At 37.5% G+C, this 18,704-nt stretch overlaps 1 protein-coding gene across 3 annotated transcripts in view; it reads right to left on the minus strand.

Annotated features, from left to right (window-relative positions):
* Window positions 1-18,704, minus strand: part of LOC126377545 (facilitated trehalose transporter Tret1-like) — a 124,768-nt gene that overhangs the window by 38,588 nt on the left and 67,476 nt on the right. For 2 of the 3 annotated variants that reach the window (XM_050025339.1, XM_050025337.1), the window contains one exon: window positions 5,670-6,094. In XM_050025339.1, coding sequence (XP_049881296.1) covers window positions 5,670-5,771 — 102 coding nt within the window. In that variant the 5' untranslated portion in view covers window positions 5,772-6,094. Of the gene's footprint in view, window positions 1-5,669; window positions 6,095-6,882; window positions 6,914-18,704 lie in introns of those variants that run through there. The other variant, XM_050025338.1, reaches the window with a different exon arrangement.

Below are 18,704 nucleotides of genomic sequence, written 5' to 3' on the forward strand. Positions count from 1 at the left end.
GTGGAATACCTCGCGTCGTGCGTTCTACACAGTCATAACATGGTCGGATGTTACTATTGACATTCTAACGGTCTCCGTGGTCCAGTGGTTGAGCATTGTGCTCACGGTTCGGAGGTCCCGGGGTCGAATCCCGGTGGGGACAAATCACAAAAATCACTTTGTGATCTCTAGTTTGGTTAGGACATTACAGGCTGACCACCTGATTGTCCAAAAAGTAAGATGATCCGTGCTTCGGAAGGCACGTTAAGCCGTCGGTCCCGGTTACTACTTACTGATGTAAGTGATAGGGAAATCCACTTGATATCAATTCGGAATCATGGTCTGAATCATCCTCCTCAGTAATAAATTGTTACGATGTCACTAACACCCTGTATGGAGGTATGTAAATAAGTAGGTACATGTATTTTCATTTGATACCCAACGCAATACCCTTAGAAAAAAAAATTCCTAAATTAACCAAAGTATATAATAGCTGAAAACCCCATTTGGGTGTAATATTTGTTACCAAAACTTCGTAAGAGACTCGTTAGTTTTCTCTCTCTTTATTTAAGAGCTGTGCTCTTGTCGGTGGAGTAATCGCCTCCATTTTCATTACTCCATAGGTAGGGCGTGTAGAACGGTGGTTGCAGTACACCGACCAATTTCTCAATCGGTGATGTTCTAGCTAGAGCCCTACCAGAATCCAGTAGCGGCGGCGCCTACTCGCTACGTCACAAGATCGTCATAGAACCTAAGTAGCATTTTATAGGTTAGCCCGTTCCAGTGAGCTACACACTACGTTCTGCTAATCCTGTCGCTGTTTGACGTTAGTTTTAATCCAAGTAATTTTAGTCTCAATTTTTATCCGAATTGAAATTAATTAAAAGAAATCGAGGTGTTGTTGAAGAAAATCCAGAATGTAGTTTTCTTAAGAGGCGCTTGCATGGTTCTTGCTATAAACCGACGATAAGTACATTAGTTTCTGTAATCTCAGGTTTGCTCGTCGAGAATGGACTAAGATGACAAGCGAACAAATTAATTAAAGTTGTTCCATTTAATTCGTTCAAGTCACACAGAATTTATAAAATGACGACTTTATATTACCTGCTTGATCTGCCTGATACACTGTCTGATGCCTTAGCAAATTGTAATAAACGAATCAATTTCGCGGGGTTTTTCATTTCACGCATAATGATACTAATTATTTTAATATAAGCGCGAGCTACATCCATCGCAAGATGAATAAAGTACACCCTCACGTCACCGAACTTTATGTTAAACCAACGTGATATTACTTTAGAAGAAGAAAATAAAAAATATATTTTAAGTTATATCTATAATTTTATTATCCGGCGAAATGCAAAAGTCATTGTTACAACTTTAATAACAGAGGCGCTTGAATTAATGTACTTACAACTATTTTATTCTTATTATTTTTTTATCATTCTTGACAAATTTGTATGCCATGAATTCATTTACTTTCTATATTTTTATAATTTGCTTTGTAAAACTGATTTTACACCCGACTGTGGCGAAACCAAAAGGAGTGTTATGTACTGTTCTGTTTATTTCAATATTTCGAACACAATTCTTATAATACTCATTCATTCATTTATGCGTTGATGGTAGTGCTAGCAGAGGAAGATCTAGAAGGACTTACATTAACCAAATTGGAGATGTCCTTAAAAAAGGTTTAGTACAATGAACCGGCGTGCGTGTATGAAACGATTGATGAATGTAGAGGAAGCAAGAGAAGTGTGTCAGGATCGAAGCAAATGGAATTCTATAGTATCTGCTTACCCCGATGGGAAATAGGCGTGAGTTTATGTATGTATTCATTCATTGACCTAAGTAGAAAGAAACTCAAATCAAACTTATTTGTCAAGAACGTAAGCTCAAAGGAAACAAGTACTGAAAACGAACTGCTTATTCGTAAAGGTATTCATAAAATGTGCTGACCCGGAACCGAACTTTGCACTTGCCGGTGGAATGCCGAGCCCTGGTTGAAGTAAGTCAATTATTACACACGTGTTCACATCTGACTATACACTACACTAGCCACTTAGATAGATGGATACATAAAATCTTTATTTAAGTTTAAGATGTTACATTAACTGCGTTACTTCCTGTTTTTGTCTATGTTTTATACTAAGTATATAATTCGAGTATATTTCATTACTTATCCAAATAAAACTTCAGACTTTTGGGGTGTAATTTTGTTTCTAACTAGTCAAAACAGTTACTTTTTACTAAACGTCAAAACATGAAATTACTATGGAATTTGTGTTTTTTTTTGACATGATTTACTGTAGATTAAAAAGGCATTAAATACTTTGCCGGACAAATGGGGAGCGCTGAGGTTCTCAGCTCTCTTTAAGACAACTGGCTTTAGGGTGCCCAGTTGGGCGCGAACCTCGGCTCCAGAGTCGTCTGAGAAGATTTTTTCATAATATTAACAAGTCACGTCAAAACAAATCTACAAGGAGGTACGATAAGATTGCCTGGCAGAAATTGCTGTTTAGCAATAAGGCCGCCTATTGTGCTTATGTTTTATTCGTATGTTTATGTCCTTTATATATGTTGTTGTGCAATAAAGTATTATTGATTGATTGATTGATAAGGTGCAAAAGTCCAATCAGTTTCTTGCAAAGTAATAAATTAACTGGTTGCACTTAAGACCTCCTGGTTACATGTCGTTTCTGTAATAGACCGAAAACACCTACAAAAACATAAATTTTATAATCATGACAACTAATGGTTCATAATTTCACCACTGTTTACAGATAATTCGCTGAGTTCAGTGACTGCACTTTTGCTCTTTGATGGTACATTAACAAAATTGGGGGTGTAAGAAACGATTGATAAATGTGAAGGAATCAAGAGAAGTATGTCAGGATTGAATAGGATTCCATATACACTGCTTACCTCGGTGGGAAATTTGTGAGTACGTGTGGATATTTGGTTACCTTTTCGCGCAAAGACTACCGAACAGATTTTGATGAGACTTCAAAGTAACGTAGGTAGGTTATACTTCAGAACATGGAAGAGAAGAAAAAGGTTGGAAAGGGAAAGGCTCTAACGCGCATTTTGCCCCTATCTTCTAATCCGTGTTTCAAAACAACACATAGATAGTAATTTACGCGCACACGCAGATTAAGTCACGGACGGTCACTAGTATAGGTATAATTTTAATAAACGCTATGTAGATAATAATTATAATCAACAGTCGGCAATCTTAAAGGCCACAGCAATAATATACCATAAACATTCCAACTACATGGCCATATACCGTATAGTATCAATAAAACACATTCAAATAAGACATATAGGGTGTATGTACTTGTAACGCGCTAGCGGATCGATCAATGTTGGAACACCATATGAGTGAATGAACTGTTAGGGATGTGGTTGTGTGCCTCATTTAGTTTTATCGATGTAATAAATAATTATTATAATAAATAAGTTTATTTCTCACTCACAATTACAGTAAAACTTAACATAGTGCTACTCACAGTGAACATGTTTGTATTGTGAGAGAGACTGGTGTCCATACTAGACTGAATGCCTGTGTTACGGATCACCAGGCTCTCTTCCTCCCTATTTTCATAGTACATGGCAAGGCATTGTTATAGAAATAGACTCTTTAAAATTACAGCTATAGGTGTGTGTGTTTGAGGAAGGGGATGTCGAAGGGGAAGGCAAATAAAAAAGAGTACTACTATATAATTATTAGATGGTTCTTTGCTGGACTGGGAGGAACTACATGGCCGGATAAATGGGGAGCGCTGAAGGCTCTCACCAAGTATAAAATTTGGCAACAGGCTTGAGGGTGCCCAGTTGGGCGCGAACCTCGGCTTAGGGCGTCGTCTGAGATGATTATTTCATAATATTAACAAGTCACGTCAAAAAACGTTTACCGGGTGGGAGCCCTCAGCGCTCCCCACTTGTCCGGCCAAGTAGTTAATGCCATCTGCGGCGAATCTACAATAAGTCACGTCAAAAAATAAAAAAAAAAACGTATGAGAACGTACATTAACGAAATTGGGTGTATGAAACGATTGATAAATGTGAAAGAAGCAAGAAAAGTATGTCAGGATCGAAGCATTGGGAGGAAAATACATCATCAGAACGCATTCTCTATCTTTATCCTCCTGGGTATTCTGTGAGAGACGACAATGTATTCCCTTATTACTTTTATGAGGATTCATGCCCGGGACCTTATCTTTTTTTATTTATCTAGGGGATTTATCTGAAAACCTATTTTTTTTTTTTTAGGATTACTAAAAAGCCGGTCAAGTCTTCGCAGTTTTCATAGTCGTGTCGTGGGGCTTAAAGGAATCGCCTTACTGTGAATGTGGTCACCCGGATCAAACCATATCTCACATAGTGAACGAGTGCCCTCTGCACCGGTTCCCAGGTGGCATAGCCGGGCTGCATTGTGTGACGGATGCGGCAGAAACTTGGTTGGGAGAGCTTAAGCTGGATATATGATCCACGCAGTATATTTTTATTTTTGTATGCGATACGCAATAATAATAGTCGTATCAAGATAGACTGAAAATATTGTCACCGATTCGACATTTGTTTAATCGATAAAATATCGAATCATGTCCCATCACTAGTCACTTTATCTGAAAGCACTCGGCAGTTCGAAGCATTTTGGGAGGTCAATGACCGTCACAGTGCCTTACATTCGACCCCAGTTCAACAATGAACTCTATCCCTTCGTAGTAAGATATAACAGTCGACTGTGGGTTAATTTTTATTGCCCGTTATGTCACTTTTGATTTACTCTTAACTAAAGGGTGATTGTTGTTTAGTAGGTCGTAAGGTCGGATGGTGTTTTAGTTGGGAAGTCCGGCTTGTGTTTGTTTAGGTCGGGGTTCGATTTCCGGTGAAGCTAGGAATTCTTAATGTTATTTTAGAATCGATTTAGCGTTGATCAAGCGTAGCTGCATTAGGTATGTTTCATGAGTATGTATTGTTTTACGAATATCTGGGGGGCAATTCATCTAAAAAAGCAATATTGCAATTTGACAATTGTTGGCATTGCGCACTTAGATTTCTATGCGTAAATGTGGAATTACAATTTTGATTTTAGGATGGAGTGCTTTGATTTGGCCTTTATGTGGTCTCTCTGTAAGCATGTAGTTGTTTTTTTTTGTTAAGTTTAAGAAAAACACACATTACAAAAATATTTATGGTATGTAAGTGGGAATAATGGGCGTGAGTTTATGTATGTATCTAAATAAAGATAAAAGAAACTGTTTCTACAAAAAAATAAATGTCTTATTAATACCGCATTGCCAATCATGGATTTAAAGTAAAAAAAAATAAAGTAAGATGATCCGTGCTTCGGAAGGCACGTCAAGCCGTTGGTCCCGGTTACTACTTACTGATGTAAGTAAGTAGTCGTTACATGAGTCATGTCAGGGGCCTTTGGCGGCTCAATAATAACCATGACACCAGGGTTGATGAGGTTGATAATTCACATCACAACCCACACGATAGAAGCAGTAAAAAAAATAATGACATAAGTCCTAAAACTAAAAATATATGTCATGAGAGCAAGCTATAGAGGGCGCAAAAGGCCACGAGGAATGTAAATCTATTATTCGAGCCCGAAACCCCAGGGTACAGGGTAGAAAAGGATTAGAAGAGAGAAGAGAAAAATAAAAATAAAAACTCACTTGTCTCCTATAGCAGTTCCTGCCGTCGACGCTCCTCATCATCATAATCCGCGTCTCCGGCGTGATGTTGGTCATCTTATCCAACCGAGCCTTCTCACACATTAAGACCACTTTTCTTTTCTATGTTTCACAAAGAAAAATCCACTCGTCTCTTCACGAGATCACTTATCTCTTCATAAATTCACTTATCTCTCACGTAGTCACTAGTCTCGTAATAACGTAAGAGGTTCACTTTTATCTCTAAAATTCTCTCATCTCTTTTGTTAAACAAGTAATATTTATTTATTTAATTGAATTACAAATCACATTAGCACTTTTCTGTATTTTGTTGAAATTTAATTTAAATAAATCTTTTTTGATTATAATGCGTTGTCGTTAGTTCGTAGATTCGTACAAATTCGTATGGGATGGAGTCATCTTGATATCTGAAACAAAGGAGATATTTTACATAAATATAATGTGTATCAAAACATATATTGTTGGTTTTACAGACTATTGTAAAAAGGAAAATATTGAGAGTTATTGAGGACAGAAGAGGCAAGATGATTGGGCACTTAATAAGACACGACGAATTTATTAAAAACATCATAGAAGGAAAGCTACAAGGAAAAAGAGGAAGGGGAAGACCAAGAAGAGCTTACATGGAACAGACCAAAGAGAAGGTGAACGTCGTGTCTCATAAGGAAGTGAAGGAATTGGCCTTTGATAGACAAGAATGGAGAATGCTACACTGACAAGACCGTGGATCTTAAATTAGTGATGATGATCACAGACTATTGTATCAGAAATGTTATAGCTTTGGCATTCAATACATGACCGGACAAATGGCGAGCGCTAAGCTCATCCGGTAGAAATATTATTAAATACGCGCTTTATGTTATGGTATTTTCATCGTTTACCATTTATTCCATATCGAGAATGGATAAAGTTAAAGAGCAGATGAAGAATGTTCTCGAATCTCGAAAGGCGCTTAGGAGATTTGCACTATAGCAAGGATATATAGGTGTGTTTTTTAAAAGCCTAACGTTTTAATGCTGGGCAAAGGCGTCCCAGGCGTCCCTCTACATTTTAATAAGCTTAAATTTATATTTTTACTAATATCATATTATTCACAATAATGACAAAGATAATGATAATAAATGATAATGTGTTAATGGGGTTGGTAATCCACCTCACAACCCACACGATAATAAAAAGAGAATCACAAAATTACCGCCACAAAATCCACAGCAATCCAAAACAACCCCATTAGGGTTAAAGCGGGAGGAAAACTGATACCCTACACGCCATCATCTCGCCACAGACACAACCCGACTGAACTGTAATGAATTGAAGGACTACAACTGCAAAGACTTATAAGAATTGATCAAAACATGATAACACCCATTGTTTTATGACCTATACAGCAAAATGACGTCAACAATTGAAATGGAAGCGGTGTGAAGAATATTGTAATGTAAAAAATGAAGGAATGAAGAAGAATTAGTTGTACAACTTTGGGGCAGCAGTGGAAGCCGAGTTGAAATAACGCTTTTCACCGCTGACGCTCATTGGACCCGGCTACTATTTACTTTGTTCTTTAGTCGTTCTTTTGAGTTGATTTGTAAATACATAGCAACCTCAGTGGTTAGAGCGTTAGGCTCACGATCTGGAGGTCCGAGTTCGATTCCCGATGTCGACATTGTCGAAATCACTTTGTGAGACTCTTTAGTTTGGTAAGGACTTTTCAGGCTTGATTCACCTGATTGTCCGAAAAAGTAAGATGATTCCGTGCTTCGGAGGGCACGTTAAGCCGTTTGTCCCGGCTATTAGCCGTAAAAACACCACCAACCAGCATTGGAGCAGCGTGGTGGAGTATGCTTCATACCCCTTCCGGTTGATTGAGGGGAGGCCTGTGCCCAGTAGTGGGACGTATATAGGCTGTTTACGTGTGTAAATGCATAGTCAGGTGACACGATGTTACTCGCTTTGGTCATTTTATTCCCATCAAATGATTTCCATCACAAAACCGCACATTTTCCTCGGAATATAGTCTGTTCTCCACAGTTATTACAAGAATAATGAGTTACAAAAGAACAATGCTTCTTAACACACTGTACCGTATAAGATTATTAAAAAAAAAACCAAGAAAATATCCATTTAAGAAAACGATGTATTGTTTTAACTAACTCTTAAACTCTTAAGTGTCTCATAAGCGAAACCAATTCGAGTAAAAACATTTTTATATGTCATAAATTGATAGTTACTGAAACCAACATCTTTCAATACGTAACGTTCTGTTATTTTAGTATTTTCCCTGAAAACAATAACTAGTAAAGAACCGTGGATATTGCTGATAAATAACTCGGAGCTAATCATAACAAGCGGTAGTAATGTTTTAACAATAATCATTTCTGTTGTTGTACAATATTCGTTACAAATCAATGCATTGACGTGGTTTGTTAAGACTGTTTTCCAGTTCAAATCGATAGAAAAAGTAATTTGAGTATAGCAGAAGAAGTATGGAAGTACGATTAATTCCGTAGAAAATTAAATGAGGTATTTGCGTAGCATCTGCGGTGTTGAGTGATAGAGTGAGAAGCAGTGTGATAAGACAGAGATGTGATGTAAAGGGAATGTTAGGTTGCTTTGGACACGTAGAGCGGATGAAGGATAATAGAATTGCGAAAGCGATATATAAAGCGAAAGTTTATGGTAAGGCTGGCAGAGGAAGACCTAGAAGAACTTACATTGACCAAATTGGAGATGTCCTTAGAAAAGGTTTAAGTAGTACGATCTACGCTGAACCGGCGTGCGTGTATAAAGTTATTGATGAATGTGGAGGAAGCAAGAGAAGTGTGTCAGGATTGAAGCAAATGAAATTCTATAGTCTCTGCTTACCCCGGTGGGAAATACGCGTGAGTTTATGTTGCAGTGCTACTACAAAACGAAGTCTAAAAAATAAAGTAGGTTTGAAATATAGTCTGTGGCAAGAAAGAAGTTCCGCAGCAGCGGCGTTACTGTTGCAGATTCTGCATAGAATCATTATGAATTGTCAATTATTTCCATTAAAATCCGTCTACTTCTTTCGTGGTGTGGATTATTATTTTAATCCAAGTTTATCTTCATATTTGGATTTGTAATCATCATCTCCTTAGCTTTAGCCCATTTTTCACAGGATTCGCGGTTGGGTCACATACCTCCGAAAATGCATTTCTTGGCAACTTTTAGTTTTAGATTTGCAATTTAAATGTTACAATATTTTGTTTTCTTTATATGTTTGCATTTTAATTGTAATTTTAACTGTGAAATAAAGATATTACTATTATTTACTTCCTACTGCTTTTACAGGAACGTGATCTAACCCCCAGACGTGTGTCCAGTAACCAGGTCAATGGCAGACCGAAACGCGTCAAGGTTCCCGGATATTGGACTCTGTTTAAAATAGACGGGGAAATGAGGCATCGACGTACCAACTGGACACGTGACGTCATGAATGAGCGAAAACCATACGTGTATACCTATGAATTCAGAAGTGCATTTCTTCGAGGCAATGACGTCATAAATCGTCTGAAACAGACGTATAAGGCCAATGATGATGATACCTACAGGAAAAAGAGTAGAATGGAATCATAGAATAAGGAATAATACTACGTATAGAAAGGCAACTCTCTGCCCCCCACCAGCGTCTGAGCTAGGTTTACCTCGCCCCCCTTGAACATATACGTAGTTTAGACTTGAATTATGAAGGCTGCGCGCGGAACGTTCTATTTATTTTTTATCAGTTTAGTTTATAATAATGTTCGAATTTTGAAATCGGACACCGACGTTCTTTCGTCTGATTCGAATATTTGATCTCACAGTAATTGCCATACTTATAAATATTTATTTTTCTTGGTGATTCTACATCACAACATGCTAATAATTTGCAATAAAATTCAACCTAAGCTAGCTTAATGTAAAAATAATGTGAATGCAATTAATTAGTACAGTGATTTTTTTAGTCAAGTTTAAAGCCCTATTTATTTATATTGTGAACCTTCATTGTTCAAAATTTCTTGTTTTGATTTGTGTGGTAATTAAATAAATAAATATTACCTGATTATTATAAAAGCATCTTTCGTAAGTTACTACCTACCTAAGTTATAACGGTTAAATTAGTTATTGTAATTGGCAACCCTCAGACGTCACACGATTTGACGTCAATTTTGAATTCTTCTTTTTCGAACGGGAACGTTTTCTCGCCTTTTTGGAAAGGCGATGGCGGGAATTTTGTTCGGTTGCGGTAAGGCTTTTTGGCGGGAAACGGGAACGGGACAGTTGCTTTCTTCATTGAATAATCTAAATAATTAATACGAAGTGGTGTTTTGTGGTTAATGATCGCATTAAGTTAGTCGGAAGACATTCGCGAGTGTTATTATATCGGAGTATTCAATAAACAAAGTGTATCTGCCTGTTTTCGCTTCGTGCCAGGAAGCCGCTTCATAACTCGAAAGTTTATGCGGACTTTTGAGTTAATTCGTTTGGGGTTCGGAGTAGGAGTCTACTCCGAGGGTGGGGGCTTAGGTTTCATCATCATCATCACCTTTCATCATTTCATTTATCATCAAGAAAAAAAATACGTAGGACATGGCTGTATGGGCATAGTTTCCTTTGCCTTACCCTTCGGGGAAAACAAAAAAAAATCGGTTGCGGTAATCTGCTATGAAGATTTGGAGAGTCAACATGTTTATGAAAATATAACGTTCTCCAAGAGAATTGGTGAATTGTTTGATTGCGACGAGCACCTCCCTACCTGAGAGTAGTATATATCACATCATTTAGTATTATTTATTCTATAAGTACAGTCATGAGCAATATCATGTACTCACTTTAGAACCCTGTCGCGCTATCATATTTGATATTTAATGAGACTTACGGTTTAATTTGTCAAAAAAGTTAATGCGATATGGTTTCAAAGTGTATACATATGGCTGGAAGAGATCTCTCTTAGAGATAAGTCCACCCTTGTAAACGTCCATTTCTTGTTTGTGATGTAACTAGATGTTAAGTGCAATAAAGTATATTAAAGTATATTACATATTAGTACTCGTGACCGTACTTAAATAGGTCGTAAGTTAATTTTATGCGACAACATCCGTTGAGTGAAGCGACATTTCTTCAAACGCAAATAGCTGATACTGGGCGAAACCTAAATACACGCGTATCTAGGTGAAGATGAAAGACTACCACTTCCCGCTAGTGGGTATTAGTAACGTTTTCACTTGGAATTAAAAAAAGGAGGGCAACTTAAAAATAAAATGTCTGACTGAAAATAGACAGATCTGTTCCACTCAAACAAGACGTTACGACAAAAATATTTTTTCTCACTCCCAATAGAAGTGGCGATTGATGATTCTAAGATGGACTAGACGAGTAATTAACACACAAACATAAATTCACGCCAGTAGTTGCTAAGGGACTAAGCAGACGGACTTGATTTGCCAACTAAAACACGAGAGAACAATGAATGAACGGCTGATTTGTTGATCACCAAACAAATTAACAGAAATAGGACACAGTCCCCTTTCCAAGAAACTGAGCATCACGCCTGTATCACCGAAGGGGTAGGTAGATGCGCATAATATGCACATACACCCACTCCTCATCAGCAATGATTAAGTACCATGTAATCGGGGCCCTATTGCTATTAACCAGGCGCAACTCCTGGAAACCTCGTGATATCAATTATACAATACAATACGATTATAATTTCATCGTCATCACTAATTTAAGAGCCACGCTCTTGTCGGTGTAGCATCCTCCATGCTACTTTTTAGGAACTGTTCACACTAGCGATTTGTCCGACGATTTTTCAGCGATTTCACGACGAGGCGAGATCACACCGCGATTTAGCCGTTGTCATCGTCACGAGCTTTCTTCATTCACAAAATGGACTCCGACGTGGAGATACTTCTAGCTGTCTTACTTAGAAGTCGATTAAATCAAAATTAAATTAAATAATTAAATAAAAGGCTGCACAACGGTAGCGAAATGTTGCGATGTCGCCGCGATCTCGCCTCGCCGTGATATCGCTGAAAAATCGCTGGACAAATCGTTAGTGTGAACAGGCCCTGGAAAAAAAGAACAGTGGTTTCCCTCTTGCGTTCTGCTCTCAAAAATAACAAAACAATAACAATATACGTGCTTTGTTGCACCAAAATTAAAGGACAAATTTACAATTAGGTACATGGCAAATGGCGACTTTATCGCTTAGAGCGATTTCTTCCAAACAACCGTAAGGCAACTATCTATGGTCCAAACATAATATTGACATGCATAAAGACGAATTCAATGGTTTAGATGCCGAACCGAGTATCGAACCAATGACACTACGATGTAGGTAAGTCATACGTTCTCGGAACAGGGTTACCGCGGATTCAAGAAACAATGATGTAAATGAGCTGTCTAAAATAAAAATAGGCCGTTGTCCTCAAGACATTCTATTTTGGACAAACAACATTGCCAGGTCTATTTCGCGAGTGTTGACTTCGAAACAAGTGACAGTAAAACTCGGTTGTTTCCCGCGATTTTGTTCGCGTCATGGTATAAGAAGACCAGGGGCCTGTTTAATAAAACTTACAATTGTAAATTACAATGACAATTTGATGTACATTGCGGAGTATGTGATCACGAATATTTTGCAGTTTCATATTAGCTACGTAATGAACATCAAATCGTCGTTGTAATTTACAATTGTAAGTTTTATTAAACAGGCCCCAGGGGGCTTAGCACCGTAAGCACGCGACTCTTTCTCGCCGCGACAGAGATCATCTGTCTCTTTCTGTGCAGTACTGTGAAAGAGTGACGGGTGACGTATGTCGAGGCGAGAAAAAGTCGCACGCTTACGGTGCTAAGCCCGCAGGTCTATTTCGCGAGAGTTGTCTTCGAAACAAGTGACAGTAAAACTCGGTTGTTTCCCGCGATTTTGTTCGCGTCATGGTATAAGAAGACCAGGGGGGTGAAAATGGCCACATCGAGTCATCATCTAAGAAAACAATATTGCTATTTGACATTTGTTTGCATTGCGCACTTACTTTTATATGCGCAAATGTCAAATTGCAATATTGCTTTTTTAATTAATTAAGTAATAGAATAATAGAATCCCTAATTGGGTGAGCAGAGTCATAAGTAATCATTCGAGCCCTACGATTTAAGTCACGTGTTCCCCAAACAGGGTTGTCACGAATTTTGTAATTAGGGTTATGAAATCCCTCCATCAACCCGCAGTGGAGCAGCGTGGTGGAGAATGCTTTTTTTAATAATATAGGCTCGCATTTGACCACAACTCATCTGCCCTCGCGGCATGGCAACCGCGCGAATTATATCGAGGGCTTCAACCTATAGCTGTAAATACGTAGATAGTATATTCGCTGCGCCTATTGGTTGAAGCCGTCGATATAATTCGCGCCGCGTGCGGCTCAGTTGGCATGCAGACCCTGCTGATGGTAAGTGGCGACTCCATACCCCTTCGGTTGATTGAGGCCTGTGCCCAGCAGTGCGACATATATAGGTTTAGAGGCTGTTTATGATGATGTATGTATGTTATCAAATCCAAGTAAACTATAACAATAATAATGGAACGGTTTCAATTACAAGAAATCACCTCAAACACGTTAAGGTTGGGCAGACTTGTCGGAAACGCCATAAATCTCATTTTATTTTCCGAACACTTGTGCTATGTAACGGCCTTTCCTTTTAAGGGTATGTCCCAACTGTCAGCTAATAGCCATAAGCGGATTGTATCATAACATCATCATCATCAATTTAAGAGCCACGCTCTTGTCGGTGCATATCCATGCTACTTTTTTAGGGAAAAATAGGGCAGTGGTTGGAGGGCCCTCTTGCCTTCCGCCCCGCAGTAGGTACTCTGTCTAACGCAAGTGGGATGGCGCCCAGAGTAGTCTATGTGTAACATAACATAAGCTACTATTTTTTTTCCAACTCGTTATAATCTGGGGGTCTTCAAGGCTAGAGTGAAAAGGCATTTGCTAGGAAAGCTTGATCCACCCTAGACCACTTATTCTTTCCATCCTTCTCCAACACCACATTTCAACAGTCTCAAGTCTCTCTCTGTCGTCGTGTCTTATAAGGAAGTGAAGGAATTGGCCTTTGATAAACAAGAATGGAGAATGCTACACCGTCAAGAGCGTGGCTCTTAAATTAGTGATGTGAACCGCAATGAATGTGTTTCAAACACACAAGATGCGATTGCTTTGGCTATCTTAGCCCTGTTTATATTATTGTTATGTTAATACAATATTATAAGTAGTGTGGAAGTGTGGACAGTGGGGCTTGACCCTAAGCGGTAATTGAGATATTTTATTACACTTACACAGTTTAATTACTATTAAGTTACAGATCGTAATATCGATTTTAATTATAGAAGTGTGTAGGTATCGATTCTCATTTCTACTTGTGAATTGAATTGGCATTTACGAGGCTTATTCCTGCTTAAGATGAAAACGCATCAGGATTCCGCAACGCAAGCGCAGTAAGAATTTTCAATTTTGTACGGAATGAGGAACTTTCATCAAAAACTTGTAAACTTCTTCTTCTTTTCTTCTTTTCTTTTTGAACTTTCTTCTTTTTACTTTTCTTTTTTTCATTTTTTTGTTTTTTTTTTCTTTGAGGTTCATCATATCCATCTTTGGACTTCGTATCAACAGTGGCTGCAAGTTGTCTTTGATTACTTGTGGCTCTGCCCACCCCGTTAGGGATTACGGGCGTAAGTTTATGTATACTATCTATGAGGAACTTTCCAGGCTACGTTCCCCAAAAATAATATAGATGGCGCTGTAGAGATTAAACGTGATAATTACTAATAAAGGTCGATATTTGCTTTGTTTTTGAAAAACCAGCGCGTTTTTTTCCGAGAATGAATTCAAATTCAAAACGCGGCGAATTATTTATATTGTCTTTATTTATTGCTTTTTGTTTAAAAAACTAAAAAGTAAAAATAACTTTACGAAGCTAAAGGATTATTGTTGCAATAACATTATAAAAAAGTAAATGTAAAATGGTAAAACAGTAAGTACCAACTTAACAACATAAAATAACAGAGCGCGAAAATGTATAAAACAACTGCACCTCGATAAAAAAGAGAAATAAAAAATCGTTCTCATTTTAAACCTATTATAAATGTAACATGTTTAGCGCAAGCTGCAATTTCTGATCGCGTAAGTTTTAAAAAGAAAAATTATACAATCTCCTTAAACGCATTACCGCGAACGCCCGAGGAATGATTATTAAAAAAAAGAAGATCTGACGTTAAATTGCCAACATATCGACAGCCACATCTTTATACGGTGACTTTTATATCTCACGACAAAAGATTCGGTTAAAAATTTTAGGTACCTATCTACGAGTATTTTACTCATGAGTAAAGTTATTAAAACTGGCATTTTGTATTAGAACCGCTGTCGCCGGTTCAACCCTACTTTCTTTTACTACTACTCCTGCAAACAGATAATTACGACAGCTCTACTGCTTCTCAAATTCCATAGCCACTTTACCGGCTATGTATATAATATATCCTTATATAAGCTTAAATCATTAAGCGTTTTTTTAATAGATAGAGTGATTCCAGAGGAAGGTTTATATGTACGTATAATAACATCCATTAAATAGTGGAGAAATACTGTTATTTTTGAGGTTTTTAATGTGATGTCGTAAATAATTTCATTTTTTTTCTTCAAGATTGCGGCGAGTAGGTAGTTTATTTTAAATTATACTATTTATTATTATTTATTTTTTTTATATATTTTTTTCCTCTTTATTGTTATTATTTTTGTTTATTTTTTATTATTGTTTGTTTTTTTTATAAGTTTGTTTTTCGTTTCCATATCTCGGGCCTATGGAGTCCCGGACTTCTGGAAGGCGTGTGTGGGGCCAAAGTCAACTATTATTATTATTATTTTTTATTTTTTTCTTTGTTATTATTATTTTTGTTTATTTTTTGTTATTATTAAATCATAAATCAGAAATAAATCAGAATCATTTATTCAACGTAATTATCATGGATAAACTTGTTGAAGGTCAATGTAACATTTTTGAATTTACGTCATTTTTTAAGTCGTCGGGTTTAAAAAGAGTTCATTTTTTAATCGATCCGTCATTACCATCGATCGTGATGGTAATGAGACGCGACGTCACAGGACGAGATTGATACGATACGCTGATTTACATTTATGGCGCACAATTATGGAGTCTTAGCGGTTTCATTGACAGCCTCCGTGATTCACGTTGGGCTCACGATCCGGAGGTCCTGGGTTCGAAACCCGGTGGGGACATATCACAATAATCACTTTGTGATCCTAAGTTTGGTTAGGACATTACAGGCTGATCACCTGATTGTCCGAAGATAAAAGATGTATATGTCTTATATCCATGAAATTAGAAGGTTACAGGAAGGAAAAAGGAGGTCCTGCGCTGCCCGCATCCAGCGGCAGCGTTTTCGTTCCATCGTCGTGGAGATCCTTGGGGGAGGCCTATGCCCAGCAGTGGGCGTCGTACGGCTGATGATGATGATGAGGAAGGAAAATCTGTACAGCGCCATCTGTATTGTTTTACACGAACGTAACCCAGAAAGTACCTCATTGATATCACGTGGTTTGGGTACATGATTTGTGGCCGGTTAATAACTAGAACTGGAACTTAAACTTAGGCATAGCTGACGAGAAGTGTTTTTTTTTTGGGTATATACTATTCACCTCTGCCTTCCCTTCAGGGGATACAGGCGTGAAGCTATGTAACTTTATTGCCATTCTTACTCGGAGTCATTTCCGCCCACTTTACAAACGTTATGCAATGATATTTTATTATTATGCCCGTCTATACACAATGGCGCATGCGTATACAGAGATGTTAATTTAGCGAGATATATTTGCAAGGTCTTGCACAAAATGAGTTATTAATTTATCTTGAGTGCAGTCTTCACTAACACAGTTGGGTCGGCCATTACGGACGGCGATACGGCTCACCACCTATCACGTTGGTCTAACAGAAAGCTCGGTGAGGTGTGAGTACTTAGTTCATCTTGCGATGGCTAACCTAACCTACCAGTGACCCCATTGGGTTCTATTTTTAATCAGCTCCATCAGCTCATTCCGCCAAGTCCATTCCATCTGAGGAAATCCAGACGTACGGCGGATTACCATCCTTACTTGGTTGACATACCACTAATCCGCACCAAGCGCTTCGATTCGTCTTTCGTAATACGCACAGCCAAGGAATGGAATGGGCTGCCGGCGTCCGTGTTTCCTGTATCTTATAAGCTGGGTTCCTTTAAATCACGGGTGAATAGGCATTTTCTGGGTAAGCTCGTTCCACCATCGATCTCTTCTTATGTACTGATACTTTATTATAATTATGTACTGATACTTTTGTTATTCACCTTACGTATTATCTTTATTGTTATAATTGTGCTGTTGCAGTGTTATTACCTATTCTCTATTAATATTTATGCATACCTAATATATAATTGTTCAAATATATTTTGTTTATATATGTAACTCTATCTGATAGATACCTACATTGCTTATTTGCGCTATGAGTCATGTCAGCTTCGCGGGATCCAACAGACGGAAAATTAAGGAGCGACTGAAAAACAGCGTCTGTTTCTTCGGAAATAGACATAATGCTGAGTTCGTGTCCTATTCACTGCTGTGCCACATTATGTACTGAGTTTTAAAAATTGTTTTATGATATTTTGTTGTTTTTACTCTGTTTGTAACACTTCGTATGTAATGTGTCACAATTTGTTGAATAAACATTTTCTTTCTCTCTCTCTCTCTCTTCTCCTCGTGGAAGAACGAAATTAAGAGCAAACCAATCTTAATTTAAAAAAAAATGTAGGCTGGCGTTTGACCACAATCTCCTACCCGCTCCGGTTGATTGAGGAGAGCCCTTTGCCCAGCAATAGGACGGATATAGGCTGTTTATGATGATGCAAGTATGTATCATATCCAAGTAAAATAATTATAACATAACAATCAAAATTTTCCTGTACCCAAAGGTTGCCTGGAAGAAATTGCTGCATGAGCAATAAGGCCGCCTGTTGTGCTTTTCTGTATATGCTGCCCTTAACTCTGTATTTTGTGTCCATTGCGCTCAATAAAGTATTTTATCTATCTATCTATCTATCACCTCAACATTTATGTCGTGAACTTATATAATCGATGTTCAATAGAAGCTTCTAATGTTTATGTTTGCAACATACAAACTTCTGCATACAATAAAACACATTACAATGTACATAAAGGGACATAAAACTATTAATAACTTTATGTATACAGTATATTATAGTTGAACAACAGTAATATGTTAAGGTGTAAAGTTAACCTAACCTAAGTCAACAAACGGTTAACATATGGTAATAAGTAATAACTTCAGAGTCGTAAAGTATTGTATCATTTTATTTTAAAGGTATTTATGTCAATGTGTTAAAGTAAGAAATAACTTATTAAAGAGCACAACTCAGGCAGTCCCTACAAAAATATCAATTTTACTGTGAATCTAGCATATTCAATTCGGTTTCTTAATAATTAATAAATTCTATAGGTTAGAACCATTACCAAAGAACCTACAAACCAGCTCCAATTGGAACTGCAACCCGACTGCAATCCAACTGTGAACCAACTATAATTCAACTGTGATCCAACTGCAATCCAACTGTGAATCAACTGTGATCTAACTACAATCCAAGAACAATAGAAGGTAGTAATAATCCGTATCTATTACAGTTGTATATGCCAATGGAGCAAAATTATCATTTCCCATCTGCCATAAACAGTCCTTTAACTAAACATAAGGCAGCGATACGTATCTACAACGTAACATTCAGTTGTAACGTACAAGTTTATTCTTCCTTATTATTTTATGGCACTGTTAATAAAGCCGCGAGTATATTGATTGAATGAATTGGTAGTAACAATTGCGTAACTTTATTTCTGGTTATTCCGATCATGTTATTCCTAGAATTGGCGTTGGCAATAATATTCTTGATTGTTTTATCTT

This window comes from Pectinophora gossypiella, chromosome 23 (assembly GCF_024362695.1).
Source record: "Pectinophora gossypiella chromosome 23, ilPecGoss1.1, whole genome shotgun sequence".
In the NCBI taxonomy this organism is placed as follows: Eukaryota; Metazoa; Arthropoda; class Insecta; order Lepidoptera; family Gelechiidae; genus Pectinophora; species Pectinophora gossypiella.